The sequence below is a fragment of the Anopheles coluzzii genome, chromosome X (assembly GCF_943734685.1).
Source record: "Anopheles coluzzii chromosome X, AcolN3, whole genome shotgun sequence".
Taxonomy (NCBI): Eukaryota; Metazoa; Arthropoda; class Insecta; order Diptera; family Culicidae; genus Anopheles; species Anopheles coluzzii.
Genome location: NC_064669.1, coordinates 1 through 20,658, shown reverse-complemented (window position 1 = coordinate 20,658; position 20,658 = coordinate 1). Strand labels below are relative to the sequence as shown.

Here is a 20,658-nt window from a genome sequence, read left to right as displayed (position 1 = left end):
GAGAAGCCGTCGTACCTGGAACCGGCCGCCTTGCTCAGCCGCTCCTCCTCCACCTCGAATACGCGCTCCGTTTCTACGACGGTCAGCGACGAGTCGGTTGCGGGAGACTCCGGCGTGTTTGAGGCGTCTCGCGGGCCGCCCCCGCTGCTCGCGCGCGAATGCGCCCAGGTGCAGATTGGGTTGCGGTACGTAGCCGCTGACGGCGTCCTCTGTATCACGATCGAGCGGGGCAGCAATTTCGGGGCACTCGGGCCGCCCGCCGGCTGCCAGCTGTTCATACGCGCGATGCTGCTGCCGACCCCGTCCGGTCCTGGGTTGGTGCGCACGGGCACGGTGACTGATCTCGTCCGGCCGACGTTCAAGACGATGCTGGTGGTGCCACTGTCGCTCGACAAGGTGTACGCCAAATCACTGCACGTCAAGGTAATGGTGCTAGTTGGCCAGCGGGAGGACTGGATCGGCAGCACGCAGATTAGCCTGGCCGAATTTAATGCGGGCGACGCGACCACCAGCCGCTGGTACAATATCGTCAGCCGGAAGTCGATGAACGAGTCGGATCTGCTGGATGGGGGCGCGCGGGAAGAGTCGTCCGACGAATCGACCATCATCTCGTCGCAGACGTCCACGCTTACGCGCAACCAGGGCCAGGACGAGCTGCAGGCCGTGTTGGAGCTGGTGTACGACGAGCTGTCGAACGACGACGAGGACGACGACGAGGAAGAGGACGAAGAGCAGGGTGACGAGGATGATGAAGAAGAGGAAGAAGAGGAGAACGGAGAGGAGTTGCTATACAAAAAGGCAGTCGATGACGCTGGTGAGCCAGTCGCTAGAATGATGGGTCGTCGACGCGGCAAAGATCTGCAACGGATAGTCAACTCGGTGGAAGAGGAGGACGAATGCGAGGAGCAGCAAGAGCGAGGAGCAGCAAGAGCAGGAAGGCTGTGCATCGTCGGGTAGGCAGCTGCTAGCGGTAATTGCTTAAACAATTGCGTATTAACCTGGCGTTTTTTGTTTTTGTTTTTTGTTTTGTCTTGCAGAGGCTACCGAGATGATGATACAGGAATACATGAACAGCGTGAAAGAACAGTGCGGAGACGCCGGTGACGTGGGCGAGGATGGTGAGGTGGACCGTACCGTACCGCAGCCCTCGTCCGTCCAGCGCGTCGACAAAGAAACGAACACCGAATGTGCCTTCCTGCCAGAGCGGAGCCGCCGGCGGTTCCCCGACCCGAACGGTCCGGCACGCTCCTCCACCATCGAGGAGGGCTCGGTCGTGGACGATCGGTTGGTGAAACGATCGCAAACTTTCTCACCAAGGTAGGGTGACACATGACATATAAACGCATGCAATGATTGAACGCCAGCGTTGGGTAAAAGAAGAGAGTAGGGAATGGGTAGTCTTTTGGTCCGTGAGTATTTTAAGGTCGAAAAGACACGTACCGGAGTTTCGCGGGAGCGTAATTTCGCCTGCTGTCAAACCCATGTACAAACTGTCAACAACAACTTTTCTGAACTGTCATATCCATAGAAATTTCTGCAGGCGGAATTCCGCGGCCGCGAAATTCCGGTCCGTGTAATTTCGGCCTAAGAGAGAAACTTCAGAGAGCCGGGAATGAGAATATTTCAGAGTCTAAGTTTTAAATTCTGATACTTGTTGATCTATCACAGGGGTCTCCAAACTACAATCGCAAGCGACAATCGAATGCTTTTAATACGTAAATTTTGCGTATTTTCATCAAAACTTTTATTTTTACTTGATACAGACGTAAATTAAGCTTCAGCAATAGAAACCTGTAGAAATTTGATATATTCACTAAATATTCACTTATTAAAAAGAGGTTTTAACGTTCCTCTTAACTAAAGGAAACTCAGCTGTGTTATTTGCGAAGCAATGCAGCTCGCGAACTGAAATGTTTGGAGACCTCGATCTATCGGAATGTTTTGGGCAGAATAAGGTCAGAAAGCGGCCATCTAATGCTCTATGTCTATTATTTAGGATTTAACATTCTATTCAAGTCTAGAAATGGAACTCATTGCTACAATTGCCAAACCAATTCTCTACGCGAATTTTAAAATACGCTTACAATGTTTGAAAAATGTAAGCCAAAACGATACGGAATTTCGTATTAGGCTAAAACTGCAGATTGAGTTCAAAATATTTACTCTAGCTCACCAATTTTTCATTCAACTACCTTGATAAAGTCGCACTAAATTTGTTACATTGCCAAATTGCCGTTTCCTCATTTTTCGCAAAAAGTGCCGTAGCTAGCAAAACCCGATATATCTGCCGGTTGAACCGGAGTGACTCCGACTCGGCGATGCACTTCAACAACCAGGTGACACCCCATCCGTTCAAACGCGGTTCGGTCGAGCGACGCTCGCTGCGCTATCATAACCGTGTCTCCAAGATCTATCACAGTGAGTATGAAATGAATAATAGCCCCAAAAATGGAAGCTCGGTTGCTCATTTGTCCTATTTTTCGTTTACGTTACAGAGATGCATCCGGCAGTGCCGCGCACCAGTCTCGATCTCGAGCTCGATCTGAAGGCCCAGCAGACGAAGCTGGAAACGCTCACCGACGAGATCGGGCGGCTGCGGGAGCTGAAGCACCGGCTCGAGCAGGCCCGCGACAACAACGACGTCAAGGTGGCAGCCTGGGCGCTCGAGAACGAGGACTTCCTACGGCTGGTAAAGGCGGTCAATGCGGTCACGCCCGAGGAGCGCCAGCTGGCGAAGCTGCTGATGAAAACTTCCAAGGAGATCTACAAGTTGCGCAAGACGAAGGTCGGCAAAGGCAAGCTCGATTCAATCTCGTTCAAGTGAGTGCTGTCGGTTGGTTCTGGTCTGGGGGAGTCTTACAGGGTTTACCAGCATAATAAACAACTGTCCACTTGTTTATAACAATAGTCGTTTTGAATAGACACCGCTGTCTACCACTAGCTCACACGTCAGATGGTGTAAGCTACTCTGTCCAATTCAATAACACAATTTTCGCCTTCGATTAGCAACTGTCAGATTATACACCGCTGTATATTCAAAACGACTATTGTTGTAAACAAGTGGACAGTTGTTTATTATGGTGGTAAACCCTGTATTGATTTTCTTGATGTTGGATTGTTCGCAGAGAAAAGATGGCATTCTTTACGCGTCGTGGAGTGTCCGTGCCGGAGCTGCCGTCGGAAATTTTTCCGTCGTCTACCACGCAGGCCACCATCGGACTGATGCGGTCCGCTTCAGAGCGGGATGGGGACAAATGTGGCGGCAGCCGTACGCCGACCAACGGTACAATGGCAGCACACCGGTTGGCGACGACCAGTATCGGTACCGGCACAGATCCGGAATCGGATATAAGCGCTGCCTCTTTCTCGTACAACGACGTTGACCGTACGTACGGTGTGGAGGTGTGAGGTTGACAGGATCCGACACACACACGTACATAAACACACAAGTGTACAGACAGGGGTTGTTGGTCTAGAATTAAACGTCGTAGCCGAAAGCAAATGAAAAACAAGTGAAAATGAGTGACCAAAGGCTTGCATGCATTTAATCATAAAGCTGAGGTGTTTCTTTTTAGAGCAATAAGGGAAGAGAGAGGGAGAGAGGAATAGAAAGAAAGAAAGAAAGAAAGAAAGAAAGAAAGAAAGAAAGAAAGAAAGAAAGAAAGAAAGAAAGAAAGAAAGAAAGAAAGAAAGAAAGAAAGAAAGAAAGAAAGAAAGAAAGAAAGAAAGAAAGAAAGAAAGAAAGAAAGAAAGAAAGAAAGAAAGAAAGAAAGAAAGAAAGAAAGAAAGAAAGAAAGAAAGAAAGAAAGAAAGAAAGAAAGAAAGAAAGAAAGAAAGAAAGAAAGAAAGAAAGAAAGAAAGAAAGAAAGAAAAAAAGAAAGAAAAAAAGAAAAAAAAGAAAGACACAAACAAACAAACAAACAAACAAAAAAAGAAAGAAAGAAAGGCAAGCACTTCTTCCCACCCACCATCCATGTTTTACCCTGTTGCTATCTTTCGACTTTCTACTTACTCAATTTGTTTACTGTTCATTTAAACAAACCCAACAGCGGCAATAGAGATTGATAGAGTGAGAGAGAGGGCGATATATAGAGAGGGAGATAGAGGGCGAGAAAGAGAGAGGGCGAGAGAGAGAGAGAGAGGGTGAGAGAGAGAGAGAGAGAGAGAGAGAGAGAGAGAGAGAGAGAGAGAGAGAGAGGGTGAGTGAGAGAAAGAGCGAGAGTGAGAGAGAGAGAGAGAGAGAGAGAGAGAGAGGATAAGAGAGGAAAATCGAGAATTAAAAACAGAGAAAGAGAGCGATAGTAGACGCCATGTTGCTTGTTTTGTTTATTATCACTTTGACCGCCTACCTGGCATCGGCATGTGTCGAGTGAGCACGTCGCGCATGGCAAAATGTGCGAAGCGAGCGACAATTTCTCGATCACTTTTTTGTTTCATTGCGATAAGCGGCGTAGTGCATGTTGTTTTCATTCTTTCTTTCCTTCCTCATTCGTTCTAAAAAGAATCAGTGCACATCTGATACAAAGTTGAGCGGTGAGCAAAACCGCTTACGCTTGCATTTCGCGCAGCGCTAAAAGTGTTAAGTTCATCATATTTTTTAACAAATGGCAAACAAACGAAAATAGTCTTATACACTACGAAAATAGTGAGCGCCGCACGGATGGCAGTAGTAGGATACAAGGAAAACGTTCGGTATTTATGTTGCCTATACATTAAACATTAACACATACATATTCATGCACACATACACTAAACACATGCAAACGTTAAATGACTGTCGTTATTTGTTGCAGGGCAGGAACATTAGAAGTATTTGAAGGCCTTCGGCTTTCGTGAAAACTCACGCACACGTTCATTTCGTTCATTTTAGTATCGTTGTGTTAGTGACGTTCCTGTTGGAGTAACTGTCGGAATCGAGTCAATTAATCAAAAATCGGTGCCGTATTGCTCGCTCGAGAAGATACATATTCGAGAGATTTCCTACTTACAGCTCAAGCTGTCGGGAACTTGCAAATTGACCATACCTAGAATTTAAGCCACTGTCTATGTATATAAATAAGTTTAACGATTGTTTGCCAACGCTTTCATCACTCATATTTACCCCGTTTTCCACAAAAAATATGGAAATAACTGATTTTAAAGAAGTGTTGTAATAATTTGTTTTCTCCGGTTGGTTCGACCAACTGTCAAACACGCTTAAATAGGAACAAAAATCTAGACGAAACCTGCATCGACTCGAACGGTGAATGCGATACTAAATTTTCTCCCGTTCGATTTTAGTGCATCCGACGGATTCATGTGTGTATTTGCGAGTGCGCGGGTTGGTGTCTGAAAAACTTAGCTTGCCATTAAGTCATATTGCGTTGAAATTATTCTGATAATAGCCGGCATCGCGAATAAATGAACTCTTTTTAACAGTCGTTTAAAGTTCATTTTGGTTTAACCGAGTTCATTTGTTGTTCATTCCTGTTAAAATAAACGACCGTCAAAACAGTTAACGACTGCTCGATATCGCATATAGGCAAACACGGGGAAAAAATTCGAGCAGTATAATTAAACGACTGTTAATTTGTATCGCATAGGCTCTTGACAGTCGTTTGTTTAACGACGGCATAGGACCAGTCGTTAAAATTAACAAATGAACTCAATGCGTCCGCGATGCCAAATTCTAGCAATTTTTAACGACTCTGGTTAATTTTTAACGACTGTTAATTTTAAACCAATTCTTTCGCGATACCAGCTAATGTGTGTTATCATGTGAAACAGCGTGCGTTCACACTTGGATAAAAGCTAAAGTTTGCATCGACAGCAGCGCTTGTTCCTTGTAGCGCGTGGCCACGGAGCTGAAAAAATGTTGAAATTTTTTTCAACTTTGTCAAAATTGCTTGTCAACTGCAAAAAAGAGCTTTTCTCGTGGCCGCACCAAAAACATACACAAGAGCAAAAAAAACTCCAACATCTGAATATCATCGATATTTTGTTTAAGAGGTACTAAATAGGTACATACATCAATTAGAATCATGCATTTTAGCATTATTATCATAACAATGGGTCACAACTGCGCCAAATAGCTGTTTGTTTACGCTTTTTCACGAACGTCAAATTTTGTCAACTTTTGTCAACTTTTTTTCCTGGCTGCTCCAGGTTACAAAATTTTGACAAAAGCTCAAAAAAGTGACAAAAGCTCACATTTTGAAAAATTTGTCAGCATTTTGTCACTCCCATGGCCTTTCGCTTTTGGACGAAAACGCAGGTGTGCTGATTGAAGAATGTGCATGCGACAGCGATGCGAAATGGACACGCGCACAATAGCAATGAACTCGACATTCCTTCACAGGTGTTTCTCCGGTGCACGCCATTGAAAGTCCTGCGTGCATCTTTGCGTTGAACCTCGTGTGTGCATTGGAAACTTTGAGTGTGCATTGAGCAGGCACGCAGTTGTTCTTTTCAATGGGCGTTTTGTTTCACGAGCGCGGCAGTATTCTGTTCTCGATTTTAACCTTTAAGTTGGCAACCGGATACCCGGGTATTTTTTTTAACTTTAAACTGAAATAACTTTTGATTCATTACTTTTATTGACCTGAAATTTTCCGTAGCCTCCTAACTTTTAATTTCCGATTTTTTGGTGCATAAATTGTAATTTTAAACAGTCTGTAAGTATTTTATTTTGATTTTTTTTTAACTTTACCACGTAAGTTGGCAACCAGCATACCCGGGTATTCCATACATTTTGTATGGAGAATGACGTTTCTATTCTTCCTCTTTTCGTATTGTGCTTATTTTCGAGTCAAATTCAAGCGATTCCAAATTTCAATTTGACCGTTATTTTTATAATAAAATGAAAAAAAAAAACTCAATGAATAAATGAAATAGAAGAGAATATATGGTCGGCATTACTTGCTTACAGCATTAAAATATAGAAAGCATTGTTTACCTATGAAAATCGTTAATTTTTTGCATCAAAACGTGTGGAATACCCGGGTATGCCGGTTGCCAACTTACGTGTGTAAATCTGGTTGCAAACTCTACGGTTAAAGGGTCCCGCTGCGCAAATTCGAGCAGTTTCCTGCGCAGGAAATGTACCAAAGCCTGCGCTGGCCAGCGCAGATTTTGGCTGGTCGCCCGCGCGGGACTTCAGCTCCTATCCAGCGGGTAACTTGCATTCTGCCACACTGTCTCCTGCTCGATGCATACGCTGCAGGCAGGGGGAAGGATGCACCTCCACGATAAAAAATAACACCGTCATGAACCAGCGGCGGACCTAACGGTAGTCGGACTAGGCGGTCGCCGATGATCTCTAGTCTGTAGTATGCCGTATGTCTACAATTGGACAGAGTATTAGCGATAAGGGCCCCCGGAAAGATGGTCGTTGGGGCTCCGTGGCTGGAGAACCATTTGCACCTCCCCTTCCCCCATGGCTACTACAATTTAAAGGCCTGTGACCGATGATCGTAGGGGTCCCATGGCCAACCCCCCCCTCCCCCCCATCCGCCGGCAATTTAAGTATACCGTTCAATCTTCCAACAGCTATGTGCCAGTACCCCCTGCTCCCGGTCATCAGTTACCATTTACAGGGGCCTCAATTCGTCTTTCCGCCTTTCATGAACACCTTCCTTTCTTTGACCGATGGATCATAACATTCCGGAAGAAAACACATTTGGCGAAAGTGTTGCACACACACGTACGCTCACACCCACGCGCAGATGGCTCAGGATATCTATGTAATCTACAGCATACGAAAGCAAAAGCTTAGGGTAACAATAGCTGGTATCGCGAAAGATTTGGTTTAAAATTAACAGTCGTTAAAAATTAACCAGAGTCGTTAAAAATTGCTAGAATTTGGCATCGCGAACGCATTGAGTTCATTTGTTAATTTTAACGACTGGTCCTATGCCGCCGTTAAACAAACGACTGTCAAGAGCGTATGTGATACAAATTAACAGTCGTTTAATTATACTACTCGATTTTTTTCCCCGTGTTTGCCTATATGCGATATCGAGCAGTCGTTAACTGTTTTGACGGTCGTTTATTTTAACAGGAATGAACAACAAATGAACTCGGTTAAACCAAAATGAACTTTAAACGACTGTTAAAAAGAGTTCATTTATTCGCGATGCCGGCTAATGTATGCTTAATGCTTAACACCTTCAATACGATGACATGTCCCAGGGACTACCAGTGAACTTTCCAGTGTGCCGGTTTCACAATCAGCTTGCGTTCTTGAAGCTGATGAAAATCAGCGCCGGGCTGAACGTGTCAATGCGAATTAGGGTTCAGCGCGTTGCACAGCAAACCATCCAGCGTAAACTAGCGATTGCTTAGTCATTTTTATATTGCGGTGTTTGAACTCATTGCGATTTTTTGGTTTGATTTGTGAAAATGCAACTTCATCGCCGCAATGTTTGTTAACGGCATTTTTAGGCGCCACAACAGCTCGCGAGCATTGACCACACGCGAGAAAGAGATGGCGCTATGGAGGGAAAAAGCACGGACGACGGCTGACAGCGATTGGCCGTCTGACGCAAGGTGTATGGATATTAGGAGGTGAAGTGCTTCAGAGCAAATTGACATTTCACGACTTGACATAACAATACTGGGAGCTCCGGTATTAAAATCGGGGAGGGCTGGAGGGAGGTATAAAAAATTGTATGCGATTTGACATAACAATACTCAATGATGGCGCCCGGAAAACGCGCTAATAATTCACCTTCTTAATAAACACACCTTGGTCTGACGCACCAACACATCCAAACCTTCGACAGCGCGCTCAGGCGAGGGGTATGAGGCGGAGCCAGGGACGGGTAGCTCGACGAGCTGCTCGACAAATTTGCCGTTGGAGAGAAAAGGAAGGCATGATAAAATTCTCAGAACGCCATGATTTCTTCCGTCGCTTTGCGCAGCGGGGTGCTTGGACAACCGAAACGCGCTTGGACAACAGAAACGCGCAAGCCAACCGGACGTCCTTATACGGACGTCACACGAGGCGTAAACTCAAAAAGTTTACGCTTGATTTGTATGGGAGAGCGTAAACTTCCTGTCAAAAGATTTCAGGGTTGTATGGCTGAAATCCAGTTTACGCCAAAGTTTACGCTTCGTGTTAATGTGATATTAGTTTTAAACGCTGTGGAACACCAGTTTTGTTTCGGTTGAGGAGTTCAATATATTTAATGTATCTCCTTCGGAATTCAGGAAGCGACTAGCGCTGTACATTTATACATGAGTTCAATTAGAGGTGCGCTCACCTCGCGTGAGTTGACAGCAACGTCAGGTTGCGTCATTGGTATTACTGACGGACATTGTATATCCCAACACCCCCGCTCAATGTTCGGAACTTACTAACCCCAAATTCGTTCGGTGTTTTTGAAAAACAGATAGAGGCAAACCTTTCGTCATTATATCAGCGATCTGATCACCAGTAGGAATATACTTTACCAATACTTGCCCCCGCTGAATTTCTTCATACACGAACCGATGCCTTACGTCGACATGCTTTAGACGACCACTGTCTCGCTCATCCTCGACCACTCGAATGGTTGATTGATTGTCCTCGTGGTAAACAACCGGTAGCTCCGGTTCTTTCTCCAGATCCCGCAACAGCCGCACAAGCCATTTTCCATGACAAACAGCCACACTCAACGCCACTAGTTCCGCCTCGGTTGACGATAACGCAATCGTCGACTGTTTCCTTGTCAACCAGCTTACAGCTGCACTGCATACTCGGAACAGATATCCCGTCAACGAGCGTCGATCCGTCGGATCATTCGCCCAATCCGCATCAGCAAACGCCTCGATGACTGGCGCAGAATCTTTCGCACGAAAAACGAGCCCATACTCAAGCGTACCCTTGATGTATCGGAGTACTCTCTTTGCATGCTTCCAGTGTACCTCCGTAGGACAACTCTGGAACTGGCTAAGATAGCTAACGGACGCACACAAATCTGGCCTTGATGTCAACATTACGTACATAAGGCAACCAATCAGCTGTCTGTATGGCTTGTCTGTACGCTCAGCATCTTCACCTTTCTTCAGCCGAAGATGACACTCCATCGGTGTTGAGACTGCCTTGCACTCATGCATATTGAAACGCAGAAGTAAATTCTCTAGAAAATTTCGCTGACTTATCCGGAGACATTTTCCTTCCACATCGCGTTCAATCTTCATACCAAGGAATGTTTTAACCTTTCCAATGTCTGACATTTCAAACTCTTTCGAGAGAGATTGCTTCACTGCCTTGACCGCATTAAGCTGATGACCAACAACGAGCAGATCATCCACATAAAGCACTAAGATCACTTTACTGTTCCCAGATCCCTTTATGTATAGGCACATGTCACTCACACTTCTACGAAATCCTAGTTTCTCGACATATCTGTGAAACCTTGCATTCCAAGCTCTAGAAGCTTGTTTCAACCCATACAATGATCGGTTCAACCGACACACAAGATTACTGTCAATGTCAACTCCTTCTGGTGGTGTCATGTAAATCTCTTCCTCCAAATGTCCATTGAGGAAAGCAGTTTTAACGTCCATTTGATGAACCACCATTCTTAAATCATTTGCGATGGCTAAAACTACTCTCACGGTATCCAAACGCGCTACTGGAGAATAAGTTTCAGCGTAATCGAAACCATGTTTCTGGCTGAAACCACGCGCTACTAATCGAGCTTTGAATCGATCTTCATTTTTAGATTCCCCGCGCTTTACTTTGAACACCCACTTGCAAGTGATTGGTATTCGACCATGTGGTAGCTTCTCAAGGGTCCACGTGTGATTTCTTGTAAGAGAATCCATTTCCTCGAGGATTGCAGCTTTCCACTTTTCCCAATCTGCGGACGATTTCGCTTCCGTAAGCGAAGTCGGTACATGATCCACATAGCTTGATGCATTGAATGCAAAGCCTGTGTAGTTCATGTTGTAGTCTTTATGCCATGCAGGTGTCTTCCGTTTTCGTTCACTAAGAACTTTAGGCGATTTTACTTCGAAATTATCTTCACCATCACCAATACAACTACTGAAACTTTCTTCGTAAACGTTTTCAGCCAGGGTTTTATCAGGATCGTCGGCATTTTCGATCGGTTGTTGGGAGACAACATCATCTTCAACATCACTATCACTGATAGGTCCGTCCCAAACCGTACGGATAAGAAATTCGTCACTGTTGCCGTTTGACCGCGAGGATGTTAACAATTCACTCAAATTCGAATTTTCTATAAAATCGACGTCCCGCGCAACAACGATTTTCTTCTCTTCCAAATGCCATACACGATATCCACAAGGGGCATACCCGATAAAAACACCTTTCCACGATTTTGTATCGAACTTCCTTCTTTGCTCTTTTGGTACATGCACAAACACAACACTGCCGAAGGTACGCAAATTACTTACGTTTGGTTTACGATTTTCCCAAACTTCGAATGGTGTCGTTAGATTACCCAGTGCACTAGCCGGACTGCGATTTACCAAATATGCTGCTGTTTGAACCGCAGGAGCCCAAAACTCTTTACCAACGCCACTGTCACTAATCATGGAACGAACCTTCTCTACTAATGTACGGTTCATTCTTTCACTCACACCATTCTGCTCCGGAGAATATGGAACAGTCCATTCGATTTGAATTCCCTTCACCTTGCAAAAGTTCTTGAATTCACGTCCAACGTATTCCCCGCCGTTATCACAACGTAATCGCGATATACATTGACCGAACTTAGCTGTAACAAAGGCTTCGTATTCCATGAATCGATCCAACACTTCAACCTTTGTGATCATGGGATAAACAACCGTAAAACGACTAAAATCGTCAACAAAACTAACGAAATATCGTTCACCATGAATTCCCACCTGTGGAACTGGTCCACACACATCTGAGTGTATCAGCTCGAGAATACGTTTTGATCTCCTGATTTCACTATTAGAAAACGGTTTCCGCGTCTGTTTTCCTTCGTGACACGCTTCACACACAAACTCGTTACCCGGATTCTTCACATTTGTTTCCATACCATCTACCATTCCTTTGGAGATGATATTTCTCAAATTCTTAGCACTCAAATGGCCATAGCGTCGATGCCACAGCTCTAATTCTTTAGGCACACGACCACATGAATAGAAACCCGCACTATTGTTATCAATATCTCGATAAAGCACTAGCTCGTACAATTTACCGCGGCGTTCACCTTTGGCAACGATGCCAGAATTGTTTTCTATTGTAACAATTCCATTTGCAAACAACACTTTCAATCCAGCAGTTTCCACTTTTCTCACAGACAATAAGTTCACTCGCGCTTCGGGAATGTAAAGAACGTCTTTCAATGTTATTCCCGTTGATTCTCCGTTTTCCGAAAAAGCAAACAACCTCACATCGCCATACTCCTTTGCAACAATAGTTTCGCCTTCTTTTGCTACTGATATGTGCATAGGTTGCTTCATGGGAACAAGCCTTTTGAAAAGCGACCGATCATTCGACATGTGTTCAGATGATCCGGAGTCGACAATCCAACTTGCTTCCACGAATTCCACAGCGTCGCCACCAAAGAAACACACATCACTCTTCACCAAGTGCGCATTGTTTCCTTTCAGCACTTTTTGTTTGTCTTTTTCTGGACAATCGGCAACCTTGTGCCCCTCGCGATGACAACCGAAACACTTGAACTTTATGGTTTTCTTCTTATTGTTCTTTTGCTGTTTCTTTGTACTGGTCCCTGCAAATGCAGCGTCGTCTATTCTTGTTTCACGCGTTGTACCACTTTCCTTTGAACTGTGCTTGATTTCTTCGTCAAGAAGTCTGCACTTTACAAAATCCATCGTCAAGTTTTCCTCTGGCATAGTTTCTATTGCAGTAACTACCGTCGAAAACTTTGATCCGAGCGTTAGAAGCAAATAGCATACCGTATCTATTTCTTCCAACTTTGCACCGGTGGATTTGTATTCCCTAATCAAGCGATCAAACACAAGGAAATGATCTTGTAGACCACCACTAGTGTGTCGCAACGTCAAAAGCCTTTTCTGCAAGTGAAGCCGGCTTGCAATGCTTTTACGTTCAAACACACGTTGTAACGCATTCCAAATATCTTTTGGAGTCGCCTTGTCCTGGATATACTCCAACATGTCATCACTGATTCTCGAAATCAGCAGGGATTTGCAACGACGATCTTTCTTCACGCGCGATTTGCCTTTCCCTTTCTTTGACACTGCTTCATTTGCGGCATCTTCCGTTGTTTCGTCGAAATCTACATCCGCTTCTAGTTCGATGCAGCATCGTAGCTCTTGCTCTTCCAAAAGCGTTAGCATCCGAAACTTCCACTGCGGATAATTCGACGCGTTCAACAAAGGAACACGTGCCGTTTCACTTTCACGATCCATTGTCTATATTAATCACTCAACTTAACTAGTCAGGTGCTCTGGGCCCATAACCTAATGTGATATTAGTTTTAAACGCTGTGGAACACCAGTTTTGTTTCGGTTGAGGAGTTCAATATATTTAATGTATCTCCTTCGGAATTCAGGAAGCGACTAGCGCTGTACATTTATACATGAGTTCAATTAGAAGTGCGCTCACCTCGCGTGAGTTGACAGCAACGTCAGGTTGCGTCATTGGTATTACTGACGGACATTGTATATCCCAACACGTGTGACGTCCGTATTAGAAGACCACGGCGAAAGAAGACCGTAACCGTAGCAATAGACGATGCGCAATCTCAGATTGCACGTATATTTATCTGTCACCATAGCAATAGACGATGCGCAATCTCAGATTGCGCATATATTTATCTGTCAAACGGGTCGGTTTGATATATTTATCTGTCAAAAAAAAAATATATTACGGACGTCACACGAAGCCTAAACTTTGGCGTAAACTGAATTTCAGCCATACTACCCTGAAATCTTTTGACAGGAAGTTTACGCTCTCCCATACAAATCAAGCGTAAACTTTTTGAGTTTACGCCTCGTGTGACGTCCGTATATATCTCGGACATATAATCTTGAAAATTTATGCGCAATCTTGGCGCAATCTGAAAATGTATGGAAATGACGTTTACAGCTCAGGGTTGGCTTCGCGAAATGACTTATGTTTTGATAAAACGAATATATGCGCAATCTGAGACTGCGCATCGTGTATTAATACGGTAAAATTGTTAATATATCGATGAAACACTGATCGTGAGGGCGGAGGTCCTGCTTATTACATCAAAAACCTTACCTAAAACACAAAAAAACTACTAACAAATCTATCCGAAACGACATACTTGTGAAACAAACACACACACCAATACACACTCAAACACACACACACACACACACACACACACACACACACAAACACATACAAACCACACATTAACCTGGCCCAACGGGTGCATGGTGCGTTGAAAAAACCAACGCCCTATCATTATGTCTGATACTGTACCCAGTGCTGCAAAATGTCACTATCAATGTCATAAAAAAATCTGACTGAAACAAAATCCATATCAGCGTCACGTCCTCAATTGTGACAATCAGAGGTGATTGTGTGCAACCAACTCGTGTCCAATCACTTGGTCGCGACATTTGCAGTCGGTGATCATCGCGATGGTCACGGGAGATATGCATTGCGTGCGAGTGGTTCCAAGAAACAAAATGAGCATGTTTTCTCGCTCTGTTTGACCCGACAGATAATCAAAACAGATAGAGGGAGAAAGCATGCTCATTTTGTTGCTAGAGCCTACGCGCCAAGTATATTCCAAGAATGTCGCGATTATCGCCGACAACAATGTCGTGACCAAGTGAGTGATCAAAAGTTGGGTAATAAACTAAATGTCACCAAGCATGTGATTGATTTTCCAACTGTTTGATTATAGTCACTGAACATCTCAGTTGTGTACGTGATCTGATTTGAGTTTCGTTTCAGTCATGAGGGTTGATGATTGAAACAGTAGCATTTGGCAGCACTGTTCACAGCCAGAAAAAAATCATGATAATGCTTGCGCCGGCATTAAGCTAAGTTTGTCAGTCAGAGTATCGCGTTGGACTCAAGAATTCACATGTCGTGTTCAGCATGTCATGGCGCACTTTTATTGACTATCAGCAATGAGCATCAAACTACCATGGATATGTTCATTGTTTTCGTTGGTGAAAATCTCGTGATACTCATGACATTTTGCAGCACTGACTGTACCTGCTACTTCTTCAGTCACTCCGACTAGGGTTGCTTATCCAGACGTCTTATCATCATCTTGTTCTAACACAACTAGCCGCAACCCTAGTCTAGGAGGGGAGTACTGTAGCGTACCTCATGTCACCGTGTGCATCACGATTTTGTCATCCAACCTATAACTGGAGGACGTGTATGATTGGCAACACCAAAAGAAAATGCGCCTTTTCTGGCAGCACTGCCCCACTCGATGTCAGACGTCAAGCTGAGATCTTCATCCTCTTTCTGCTTCCGCACTTCCAACGCGATGGACGTTAGTGTTGGGTCATACGATTCATTTCACGACCCGACCCGGACTCAGGTGCGAGCCAGCCAGAATTCATTCCGACCCGTGGGTGCAGCGGGTGCGCTTGGTCGGAGTAGGAATCAAATCCGACCCGCGAGTGCAATGAGTTCGGGTCGACCCGAATAATCAGTAGGTGCAAGCAAGCATAAGCGACTCCGACCCGTTGGTACAGCGAGTTCGGGTCGGGTCGAGTAAAGGTAGTCGGGTCGACCCGAGCTCGCTGCACCCTCGGGTCAAACTGACCCAACCCAACCAACCAAGCCGAGCTCTTTCGAAGCAAATCCTTCGTGATGAGCGAGAAAGCATGTCACGCATCTCACGTGTTGCCATGCGAACAGCTGCGCGTGTAGATGTGTGAGTGCGCGGAGAAAAATTGATGGATGACGAATGGAGGAAGGGGAGGAGCTTCACTCTCTCGAAGCATTTGAAGGGGGGCCGAACGCTCTCTTCACATTTTGCGAAGAATTAGTTCAACTCAAACGCTTGGCAAAGATGATATACTACTTTGAGGCACTAAATATTTCAGGCAATGGAGTCGTGGTCTATTAGTATTAGTATAAATTATTTCCCTTACCCCATTTATGAATTAATTTAAAGGAATAAACATTAATCTGAGTAAAATTTCAAAAGTCACTTTTAGCAAAAAACTTTTTCCAAATGTGTTTTGAAATTCTGAATCGATCTTGTAAAGACGGGTTTTTCATACTGTTGTGTTCGGATGTCCGTTCACTTATTTGAATAAACCACTGAACTAAGCACAATTAAAAGGTTACAAACAAAACATGCAAACTTTATTCCTAACACATTAAATACTTGTTCAAACGTAAAAACCTCGGCGCAGCCGCGTAACGGTTACCGCACTCGTTGATCACCCGAGAACCGAATGCCCCGGGTGAACGGCCGTCGTGCCCTAGCCGCGATGGCGCGGCCCTTTCGCTCCGTCACACGGTCGCCCTCGACGGACAGCTCGGGTGACGTCCAGGGCTGTCGCACTCTGCGAACAACCCAGAGCCACAATGTTGCGCGACGCTGTCCGTCTCCACAACATCTCCCCGCTTTAGGATAGAAAGTACGGGCGGAGCCTTCGCGGAACTCTTCTTGTACGAGAAGAGCGGCGAGGCAGAGGTACCTTCTTAGATTCCGACGAACGAGAAGCATGCGGGACCGGTTCCATTGGTTGTGCTGGTAAAACGGGATTCAAAGGTACTGTTGATGACGATTGCGGCCTACTGTTAGCCGAGATGGGCTGCGACACGGACGCTGACGATGACGATGACGATGACGATGACGATGACGATGACGATGACGATGACGATGACGATGACGATGACGATGACGATGACGATGACAATGACGATGACGATGACGATGACGATGGCGATGACGATGACGATGACGATGACGATGACGATGACGATGACGATGACGATGACGATGACGATGACGATGACGATGACGATGACGATGACGATGACGATGACGATGACGATGACGATGACGATGGGTTCCATGCCTCTAGCAACACTTCAAGTGGTAACGCGGATGCAGTTTCGGTATCAAGCTGCTCGATGCTGTTGCCGCGGCGCTTCAACTGGTTCACATGACTGATAATCATCCGTTGACCTGTGTTTAGTTTGTACATGACGTTGCCGCGCTTCTGAACTACCACTGCGGGAACCCATTTCCAACCATTGCGATGATAAAGCTTCGCGTAAACCAGATCGTCCCTCGCAAAAACTCTGCTGGTATTCATAGACGATTCATACTGCATTTTGGAAGGTGGACGAAGAAGCTCAAAACATGTTCTAATGGATCTGCCAAACATTACATCCGCTGGAGACTGATGTTGCGGGTTTTGGAAGTTAGGAGTCGTCCGGTATGTTTGTAAAAATATATCTAGAGATTCTTGCAGAGACGTTCTACTATTTCTTATCTTGGCCAGAGCTCGCTTGAACGTATCGACAAATCTTTCCGCCTGTCCGTTCGACTGCGGATGGTACGGCGCAGAAGTAAGATGATGAACACCACTACGCAGGCAAAATTCCTCAAATTCACTGCTACAAAATTGTGTTCCGTTGTCACTTACAAGTGTGACCGGCATGCCAAAACGCGCAAATAAACTCCTGAGTATTCCGATGGTAGCAGTCGAGGTTGTGCTTTGTGTCTTGATAATCTCAGGCCACTTAGAAAATGCATCCACCACTACTAAAAAGTATTCGCCATCAAGAGGCCCTGCGTAGTCTACATGGATACGTTCCCAAGGTGTTTTAGTATTTGGCCAATGTACAGGATTTGTGTGATTAGGTGATTTGGCCGCAAGGGCGCAAGGATGGCAAGCATTTACACAATCAGTAATATCATCATTAATTGTTGGCCAGTATACATAACTGCGAGCGATCGCCTTCATTCGCTGTATACCCGGATGTCCTCGATGAAGCTGAAGGAGGCAGCGTTCTCTTAGTCTTTCGGGTATGACCACCCTCTCTCCGAATAAAATGCAGCCTTCGATTGTTGAGAGATTATCTTTCCTATGATAGTATTGCGATAATTCGCCGCTGATGGTAGCATTTCTTGGCCATTCATTTTGCACGTATTCGTAAAGCTTCCTTAACAGGGGATCTGATTTAGTCTCACAAACGACTGCATCGAAACTTATAGGAAAAGCCCCAAGGTTACTAGCAGCGATAGATTTCACCTCAGCTTCTAAGCTCACTGAAGCTATCAGAAAGTCTTCTTCCGGTTTTTCGTGCGCTCGTATTAATCGAGAAAGAATATCGGCATTGCCAAAAGATTCACTACGGACATATTCTATATCAAAGTCGTACGATAAAAGAGTAAGTGCAAATCGTTGTAGTCGGTTAGCCGTATATACTGGTATGCCCTTTTTCGAACCAAATATTCTCAACAGCGGACGATGGTCCGTCTGGAGTTTAAAACGTCTGCCATAAATCATTTTATGAAATTTGGTGACCGCAAATATGATTGCCAGACCCTCGCGATCGATTTGGCTATAGCCTTGTTCTGCTTTGGTGAGCGCTCTCGATGCGTGCTGAACTATACGAATGGAACCATCCGAATACTCGTGACTAATAGTGGCTCCCAGACCAACTGAGGATGCATCTGCAGATACTATTATATTCTGTTTTGGATCGTAATGTGTCAATAGCAAATTTGACGAGAGCAGCGTTTTGAAATTGTTAAATGATTGCCTGCATTCTTTGGTCCAACGGAATGGCGTATCAGCTTTTAAAAGGCTATCTAAGGGGTAGCGCAGTTCCCTCATGTTGGGCACGAATTTGCCATAATAATTTATAGCCCCTAAAAATGAACGAACTCCTGTCAAGTCTGTAGGCTCTGGTAGTCTCGTAATAGCCTCTATTTTTGCAGGATCGGGGCGCATGCCGTTTGTATCAATTATATATCCTAAATAGTGAATCTGTTTTACCTTAAAAGCGCACTTTTCAGCCCGAATCGTAAAACCGTATTCTTCAATCCGCCTCAATACTTCCGATAGATTTGCATCGTGCTCTTGTTCTGACGAGCCCCCGATAACTATGTCGTCCATGTAACAGGATACCCCGCTGATTCCAGCTAACATAGTGTCTGCAAGCTGCTGGAAGACTGCTGGAGCTACCTTAATTCCCGGTGGCAATCTATTGTAGGTGTACAGTCCACGATGTGTGTTGACGGTGAGTAGTGGACGGTGGCGAGGGTCGACTTCAACCTGCAAAAATGCATCGGATAGGTCAATTTTGCTAAATAACTTACTGTGTGCTAATTTAGCAAATATGTCCTCCGGTAGGGGCAGTGGATATTCGTGAGGCCGAAGCGCTGAGTTCAATCCGGTAGAGTAGTCGCCACAGAGTCGCACATTCCCATTCGCTTTCCTGACGACAACCACTGGAGCTGCCCATTCCGAATAATCTACGGGAGAGATTATTCCTCTTTCCGCCAATCGATCCAGCTCCTTATCGACCATATCCTGCACCGCATATGCGACCGGTCTCTTCGGACAGAACACCGGATGAACACCTTCCTTCAGCTGAAGTTGGACACAAGTCTTGGTACATAGCCCCGAACCATTGAAGACGGCTGGGAATTTTCGCTCGAGCACTTTGGATACCGGTTCCGTAGAGATGCTGTTACAGAAAGCGTCCATCGGAATGGAGCCTAGATCAAAAAGCTCCACTAAATCTGCGCCAAGTAAAAGATGTTCCGCATCGATGACTCTGATGGTAGCTTGGCGAGTCGTATTTCCAATTCTAACATCTGTCTGAAACTCGCCATCTATTTGCAGGTTTGCTCCAGAAACCGATTTAGCTTTCACTGTAGAGTTGGCCAAAGGTGGTTTCCCTAATTGCTTCCACAGACTTTGGCTAATTATTGTGATATCGGATGCGGTGTCAAGTTGTAGTTCCACCGGCTGATCATTGATGACAACCGTGACGAATTTTCGCTTCTTCTGAACTTGGCAGACGTTCACTGTTACGACTCGAATGTTTGCATTGTTGTAGTGGACATATTTGCGACGTCGATTTGCGGTGCTGCAACATCCTTCACGATGGCCGATTTGATCACAGTCGCGACATTTATGATTGGTGAACGTACACTCACGCATCCAATGTAGCTCTCCGCACAGCCAACAAGGATTTTTAGGCTTGTCGTATTTTGCCTTCTCATTGTTCTCCCATCCCTGCTGTGTGCGCCTTCCATTGGTGCTCGACTGGAAGTGTGAATGAGACGTGCCCTCATACTGATTCCGCGGCTGGTACGGATAACGTCGTTGATGATTGCTTTTTACCGCTAGAACACGTTCGCCGCAATCAGCAATCATCGCACTGTCCTTCTTAAGGTTAGCCACTCGCTGGCATTCGGCAGACAGCTGCTCGAGAGTGATATCACATTTTTCCTCGATGCGAGACAAAAGGCGAGTACGGCTTTCAGCGTCTTCGTCTTCCCTGAGGCCACACACGAACACCAGGCTTTTGAGTTGATCTTCCGTCATTTTCGACAACTCAAAATCTACACAAGCACGGTTTACGCGGCAGGCGAAGGTCAGCATATCCTCCGAGCGTGCTTTTGTAATGTTGAAACATTTATAACGTTTGCTGAGAAGCGACTCCATTTTGCCAAAAAGCTTTTTTAGTTTGTCCACGATGGCGTCGAAGGTGAAATCGCGTGGCAAGCT

The 20,658-nt window shown here is 45.2% G+C and overlaps 1 protein-coding gene across 1 annotated transcript in view; it reads left to right on the top strand.

The window, feature by feature from the left end:
* Positions 1 to 3,555, top strand: part of LOC125907547 (protein kibra) — a 4,313-nt gene extending 758 nt beyond the window's left edge. The window contains 5 exon segments of the mRNA XM_049610564.1: positions 7 to 970; positions 1,038 to 1,317; positions 2,258 to 2,418; positions 2,496 to 2,820; positions 3,126 to 3,555. Coding sequence (XP_049466521.1) covers positions 7 to 970; positions 1,038 to 1,317; positions 2,258 to 2,418; positions 2,496 to 2,820; positions 3,126 to 3,408 — 2,013 coding nt within the window. The 3' untranslated portion in view covers positions 3,409 to 3,555.
* The last annotated feature ends 17,103 nt before the right edge of the window (positions 3,556 to 20,658 follow it).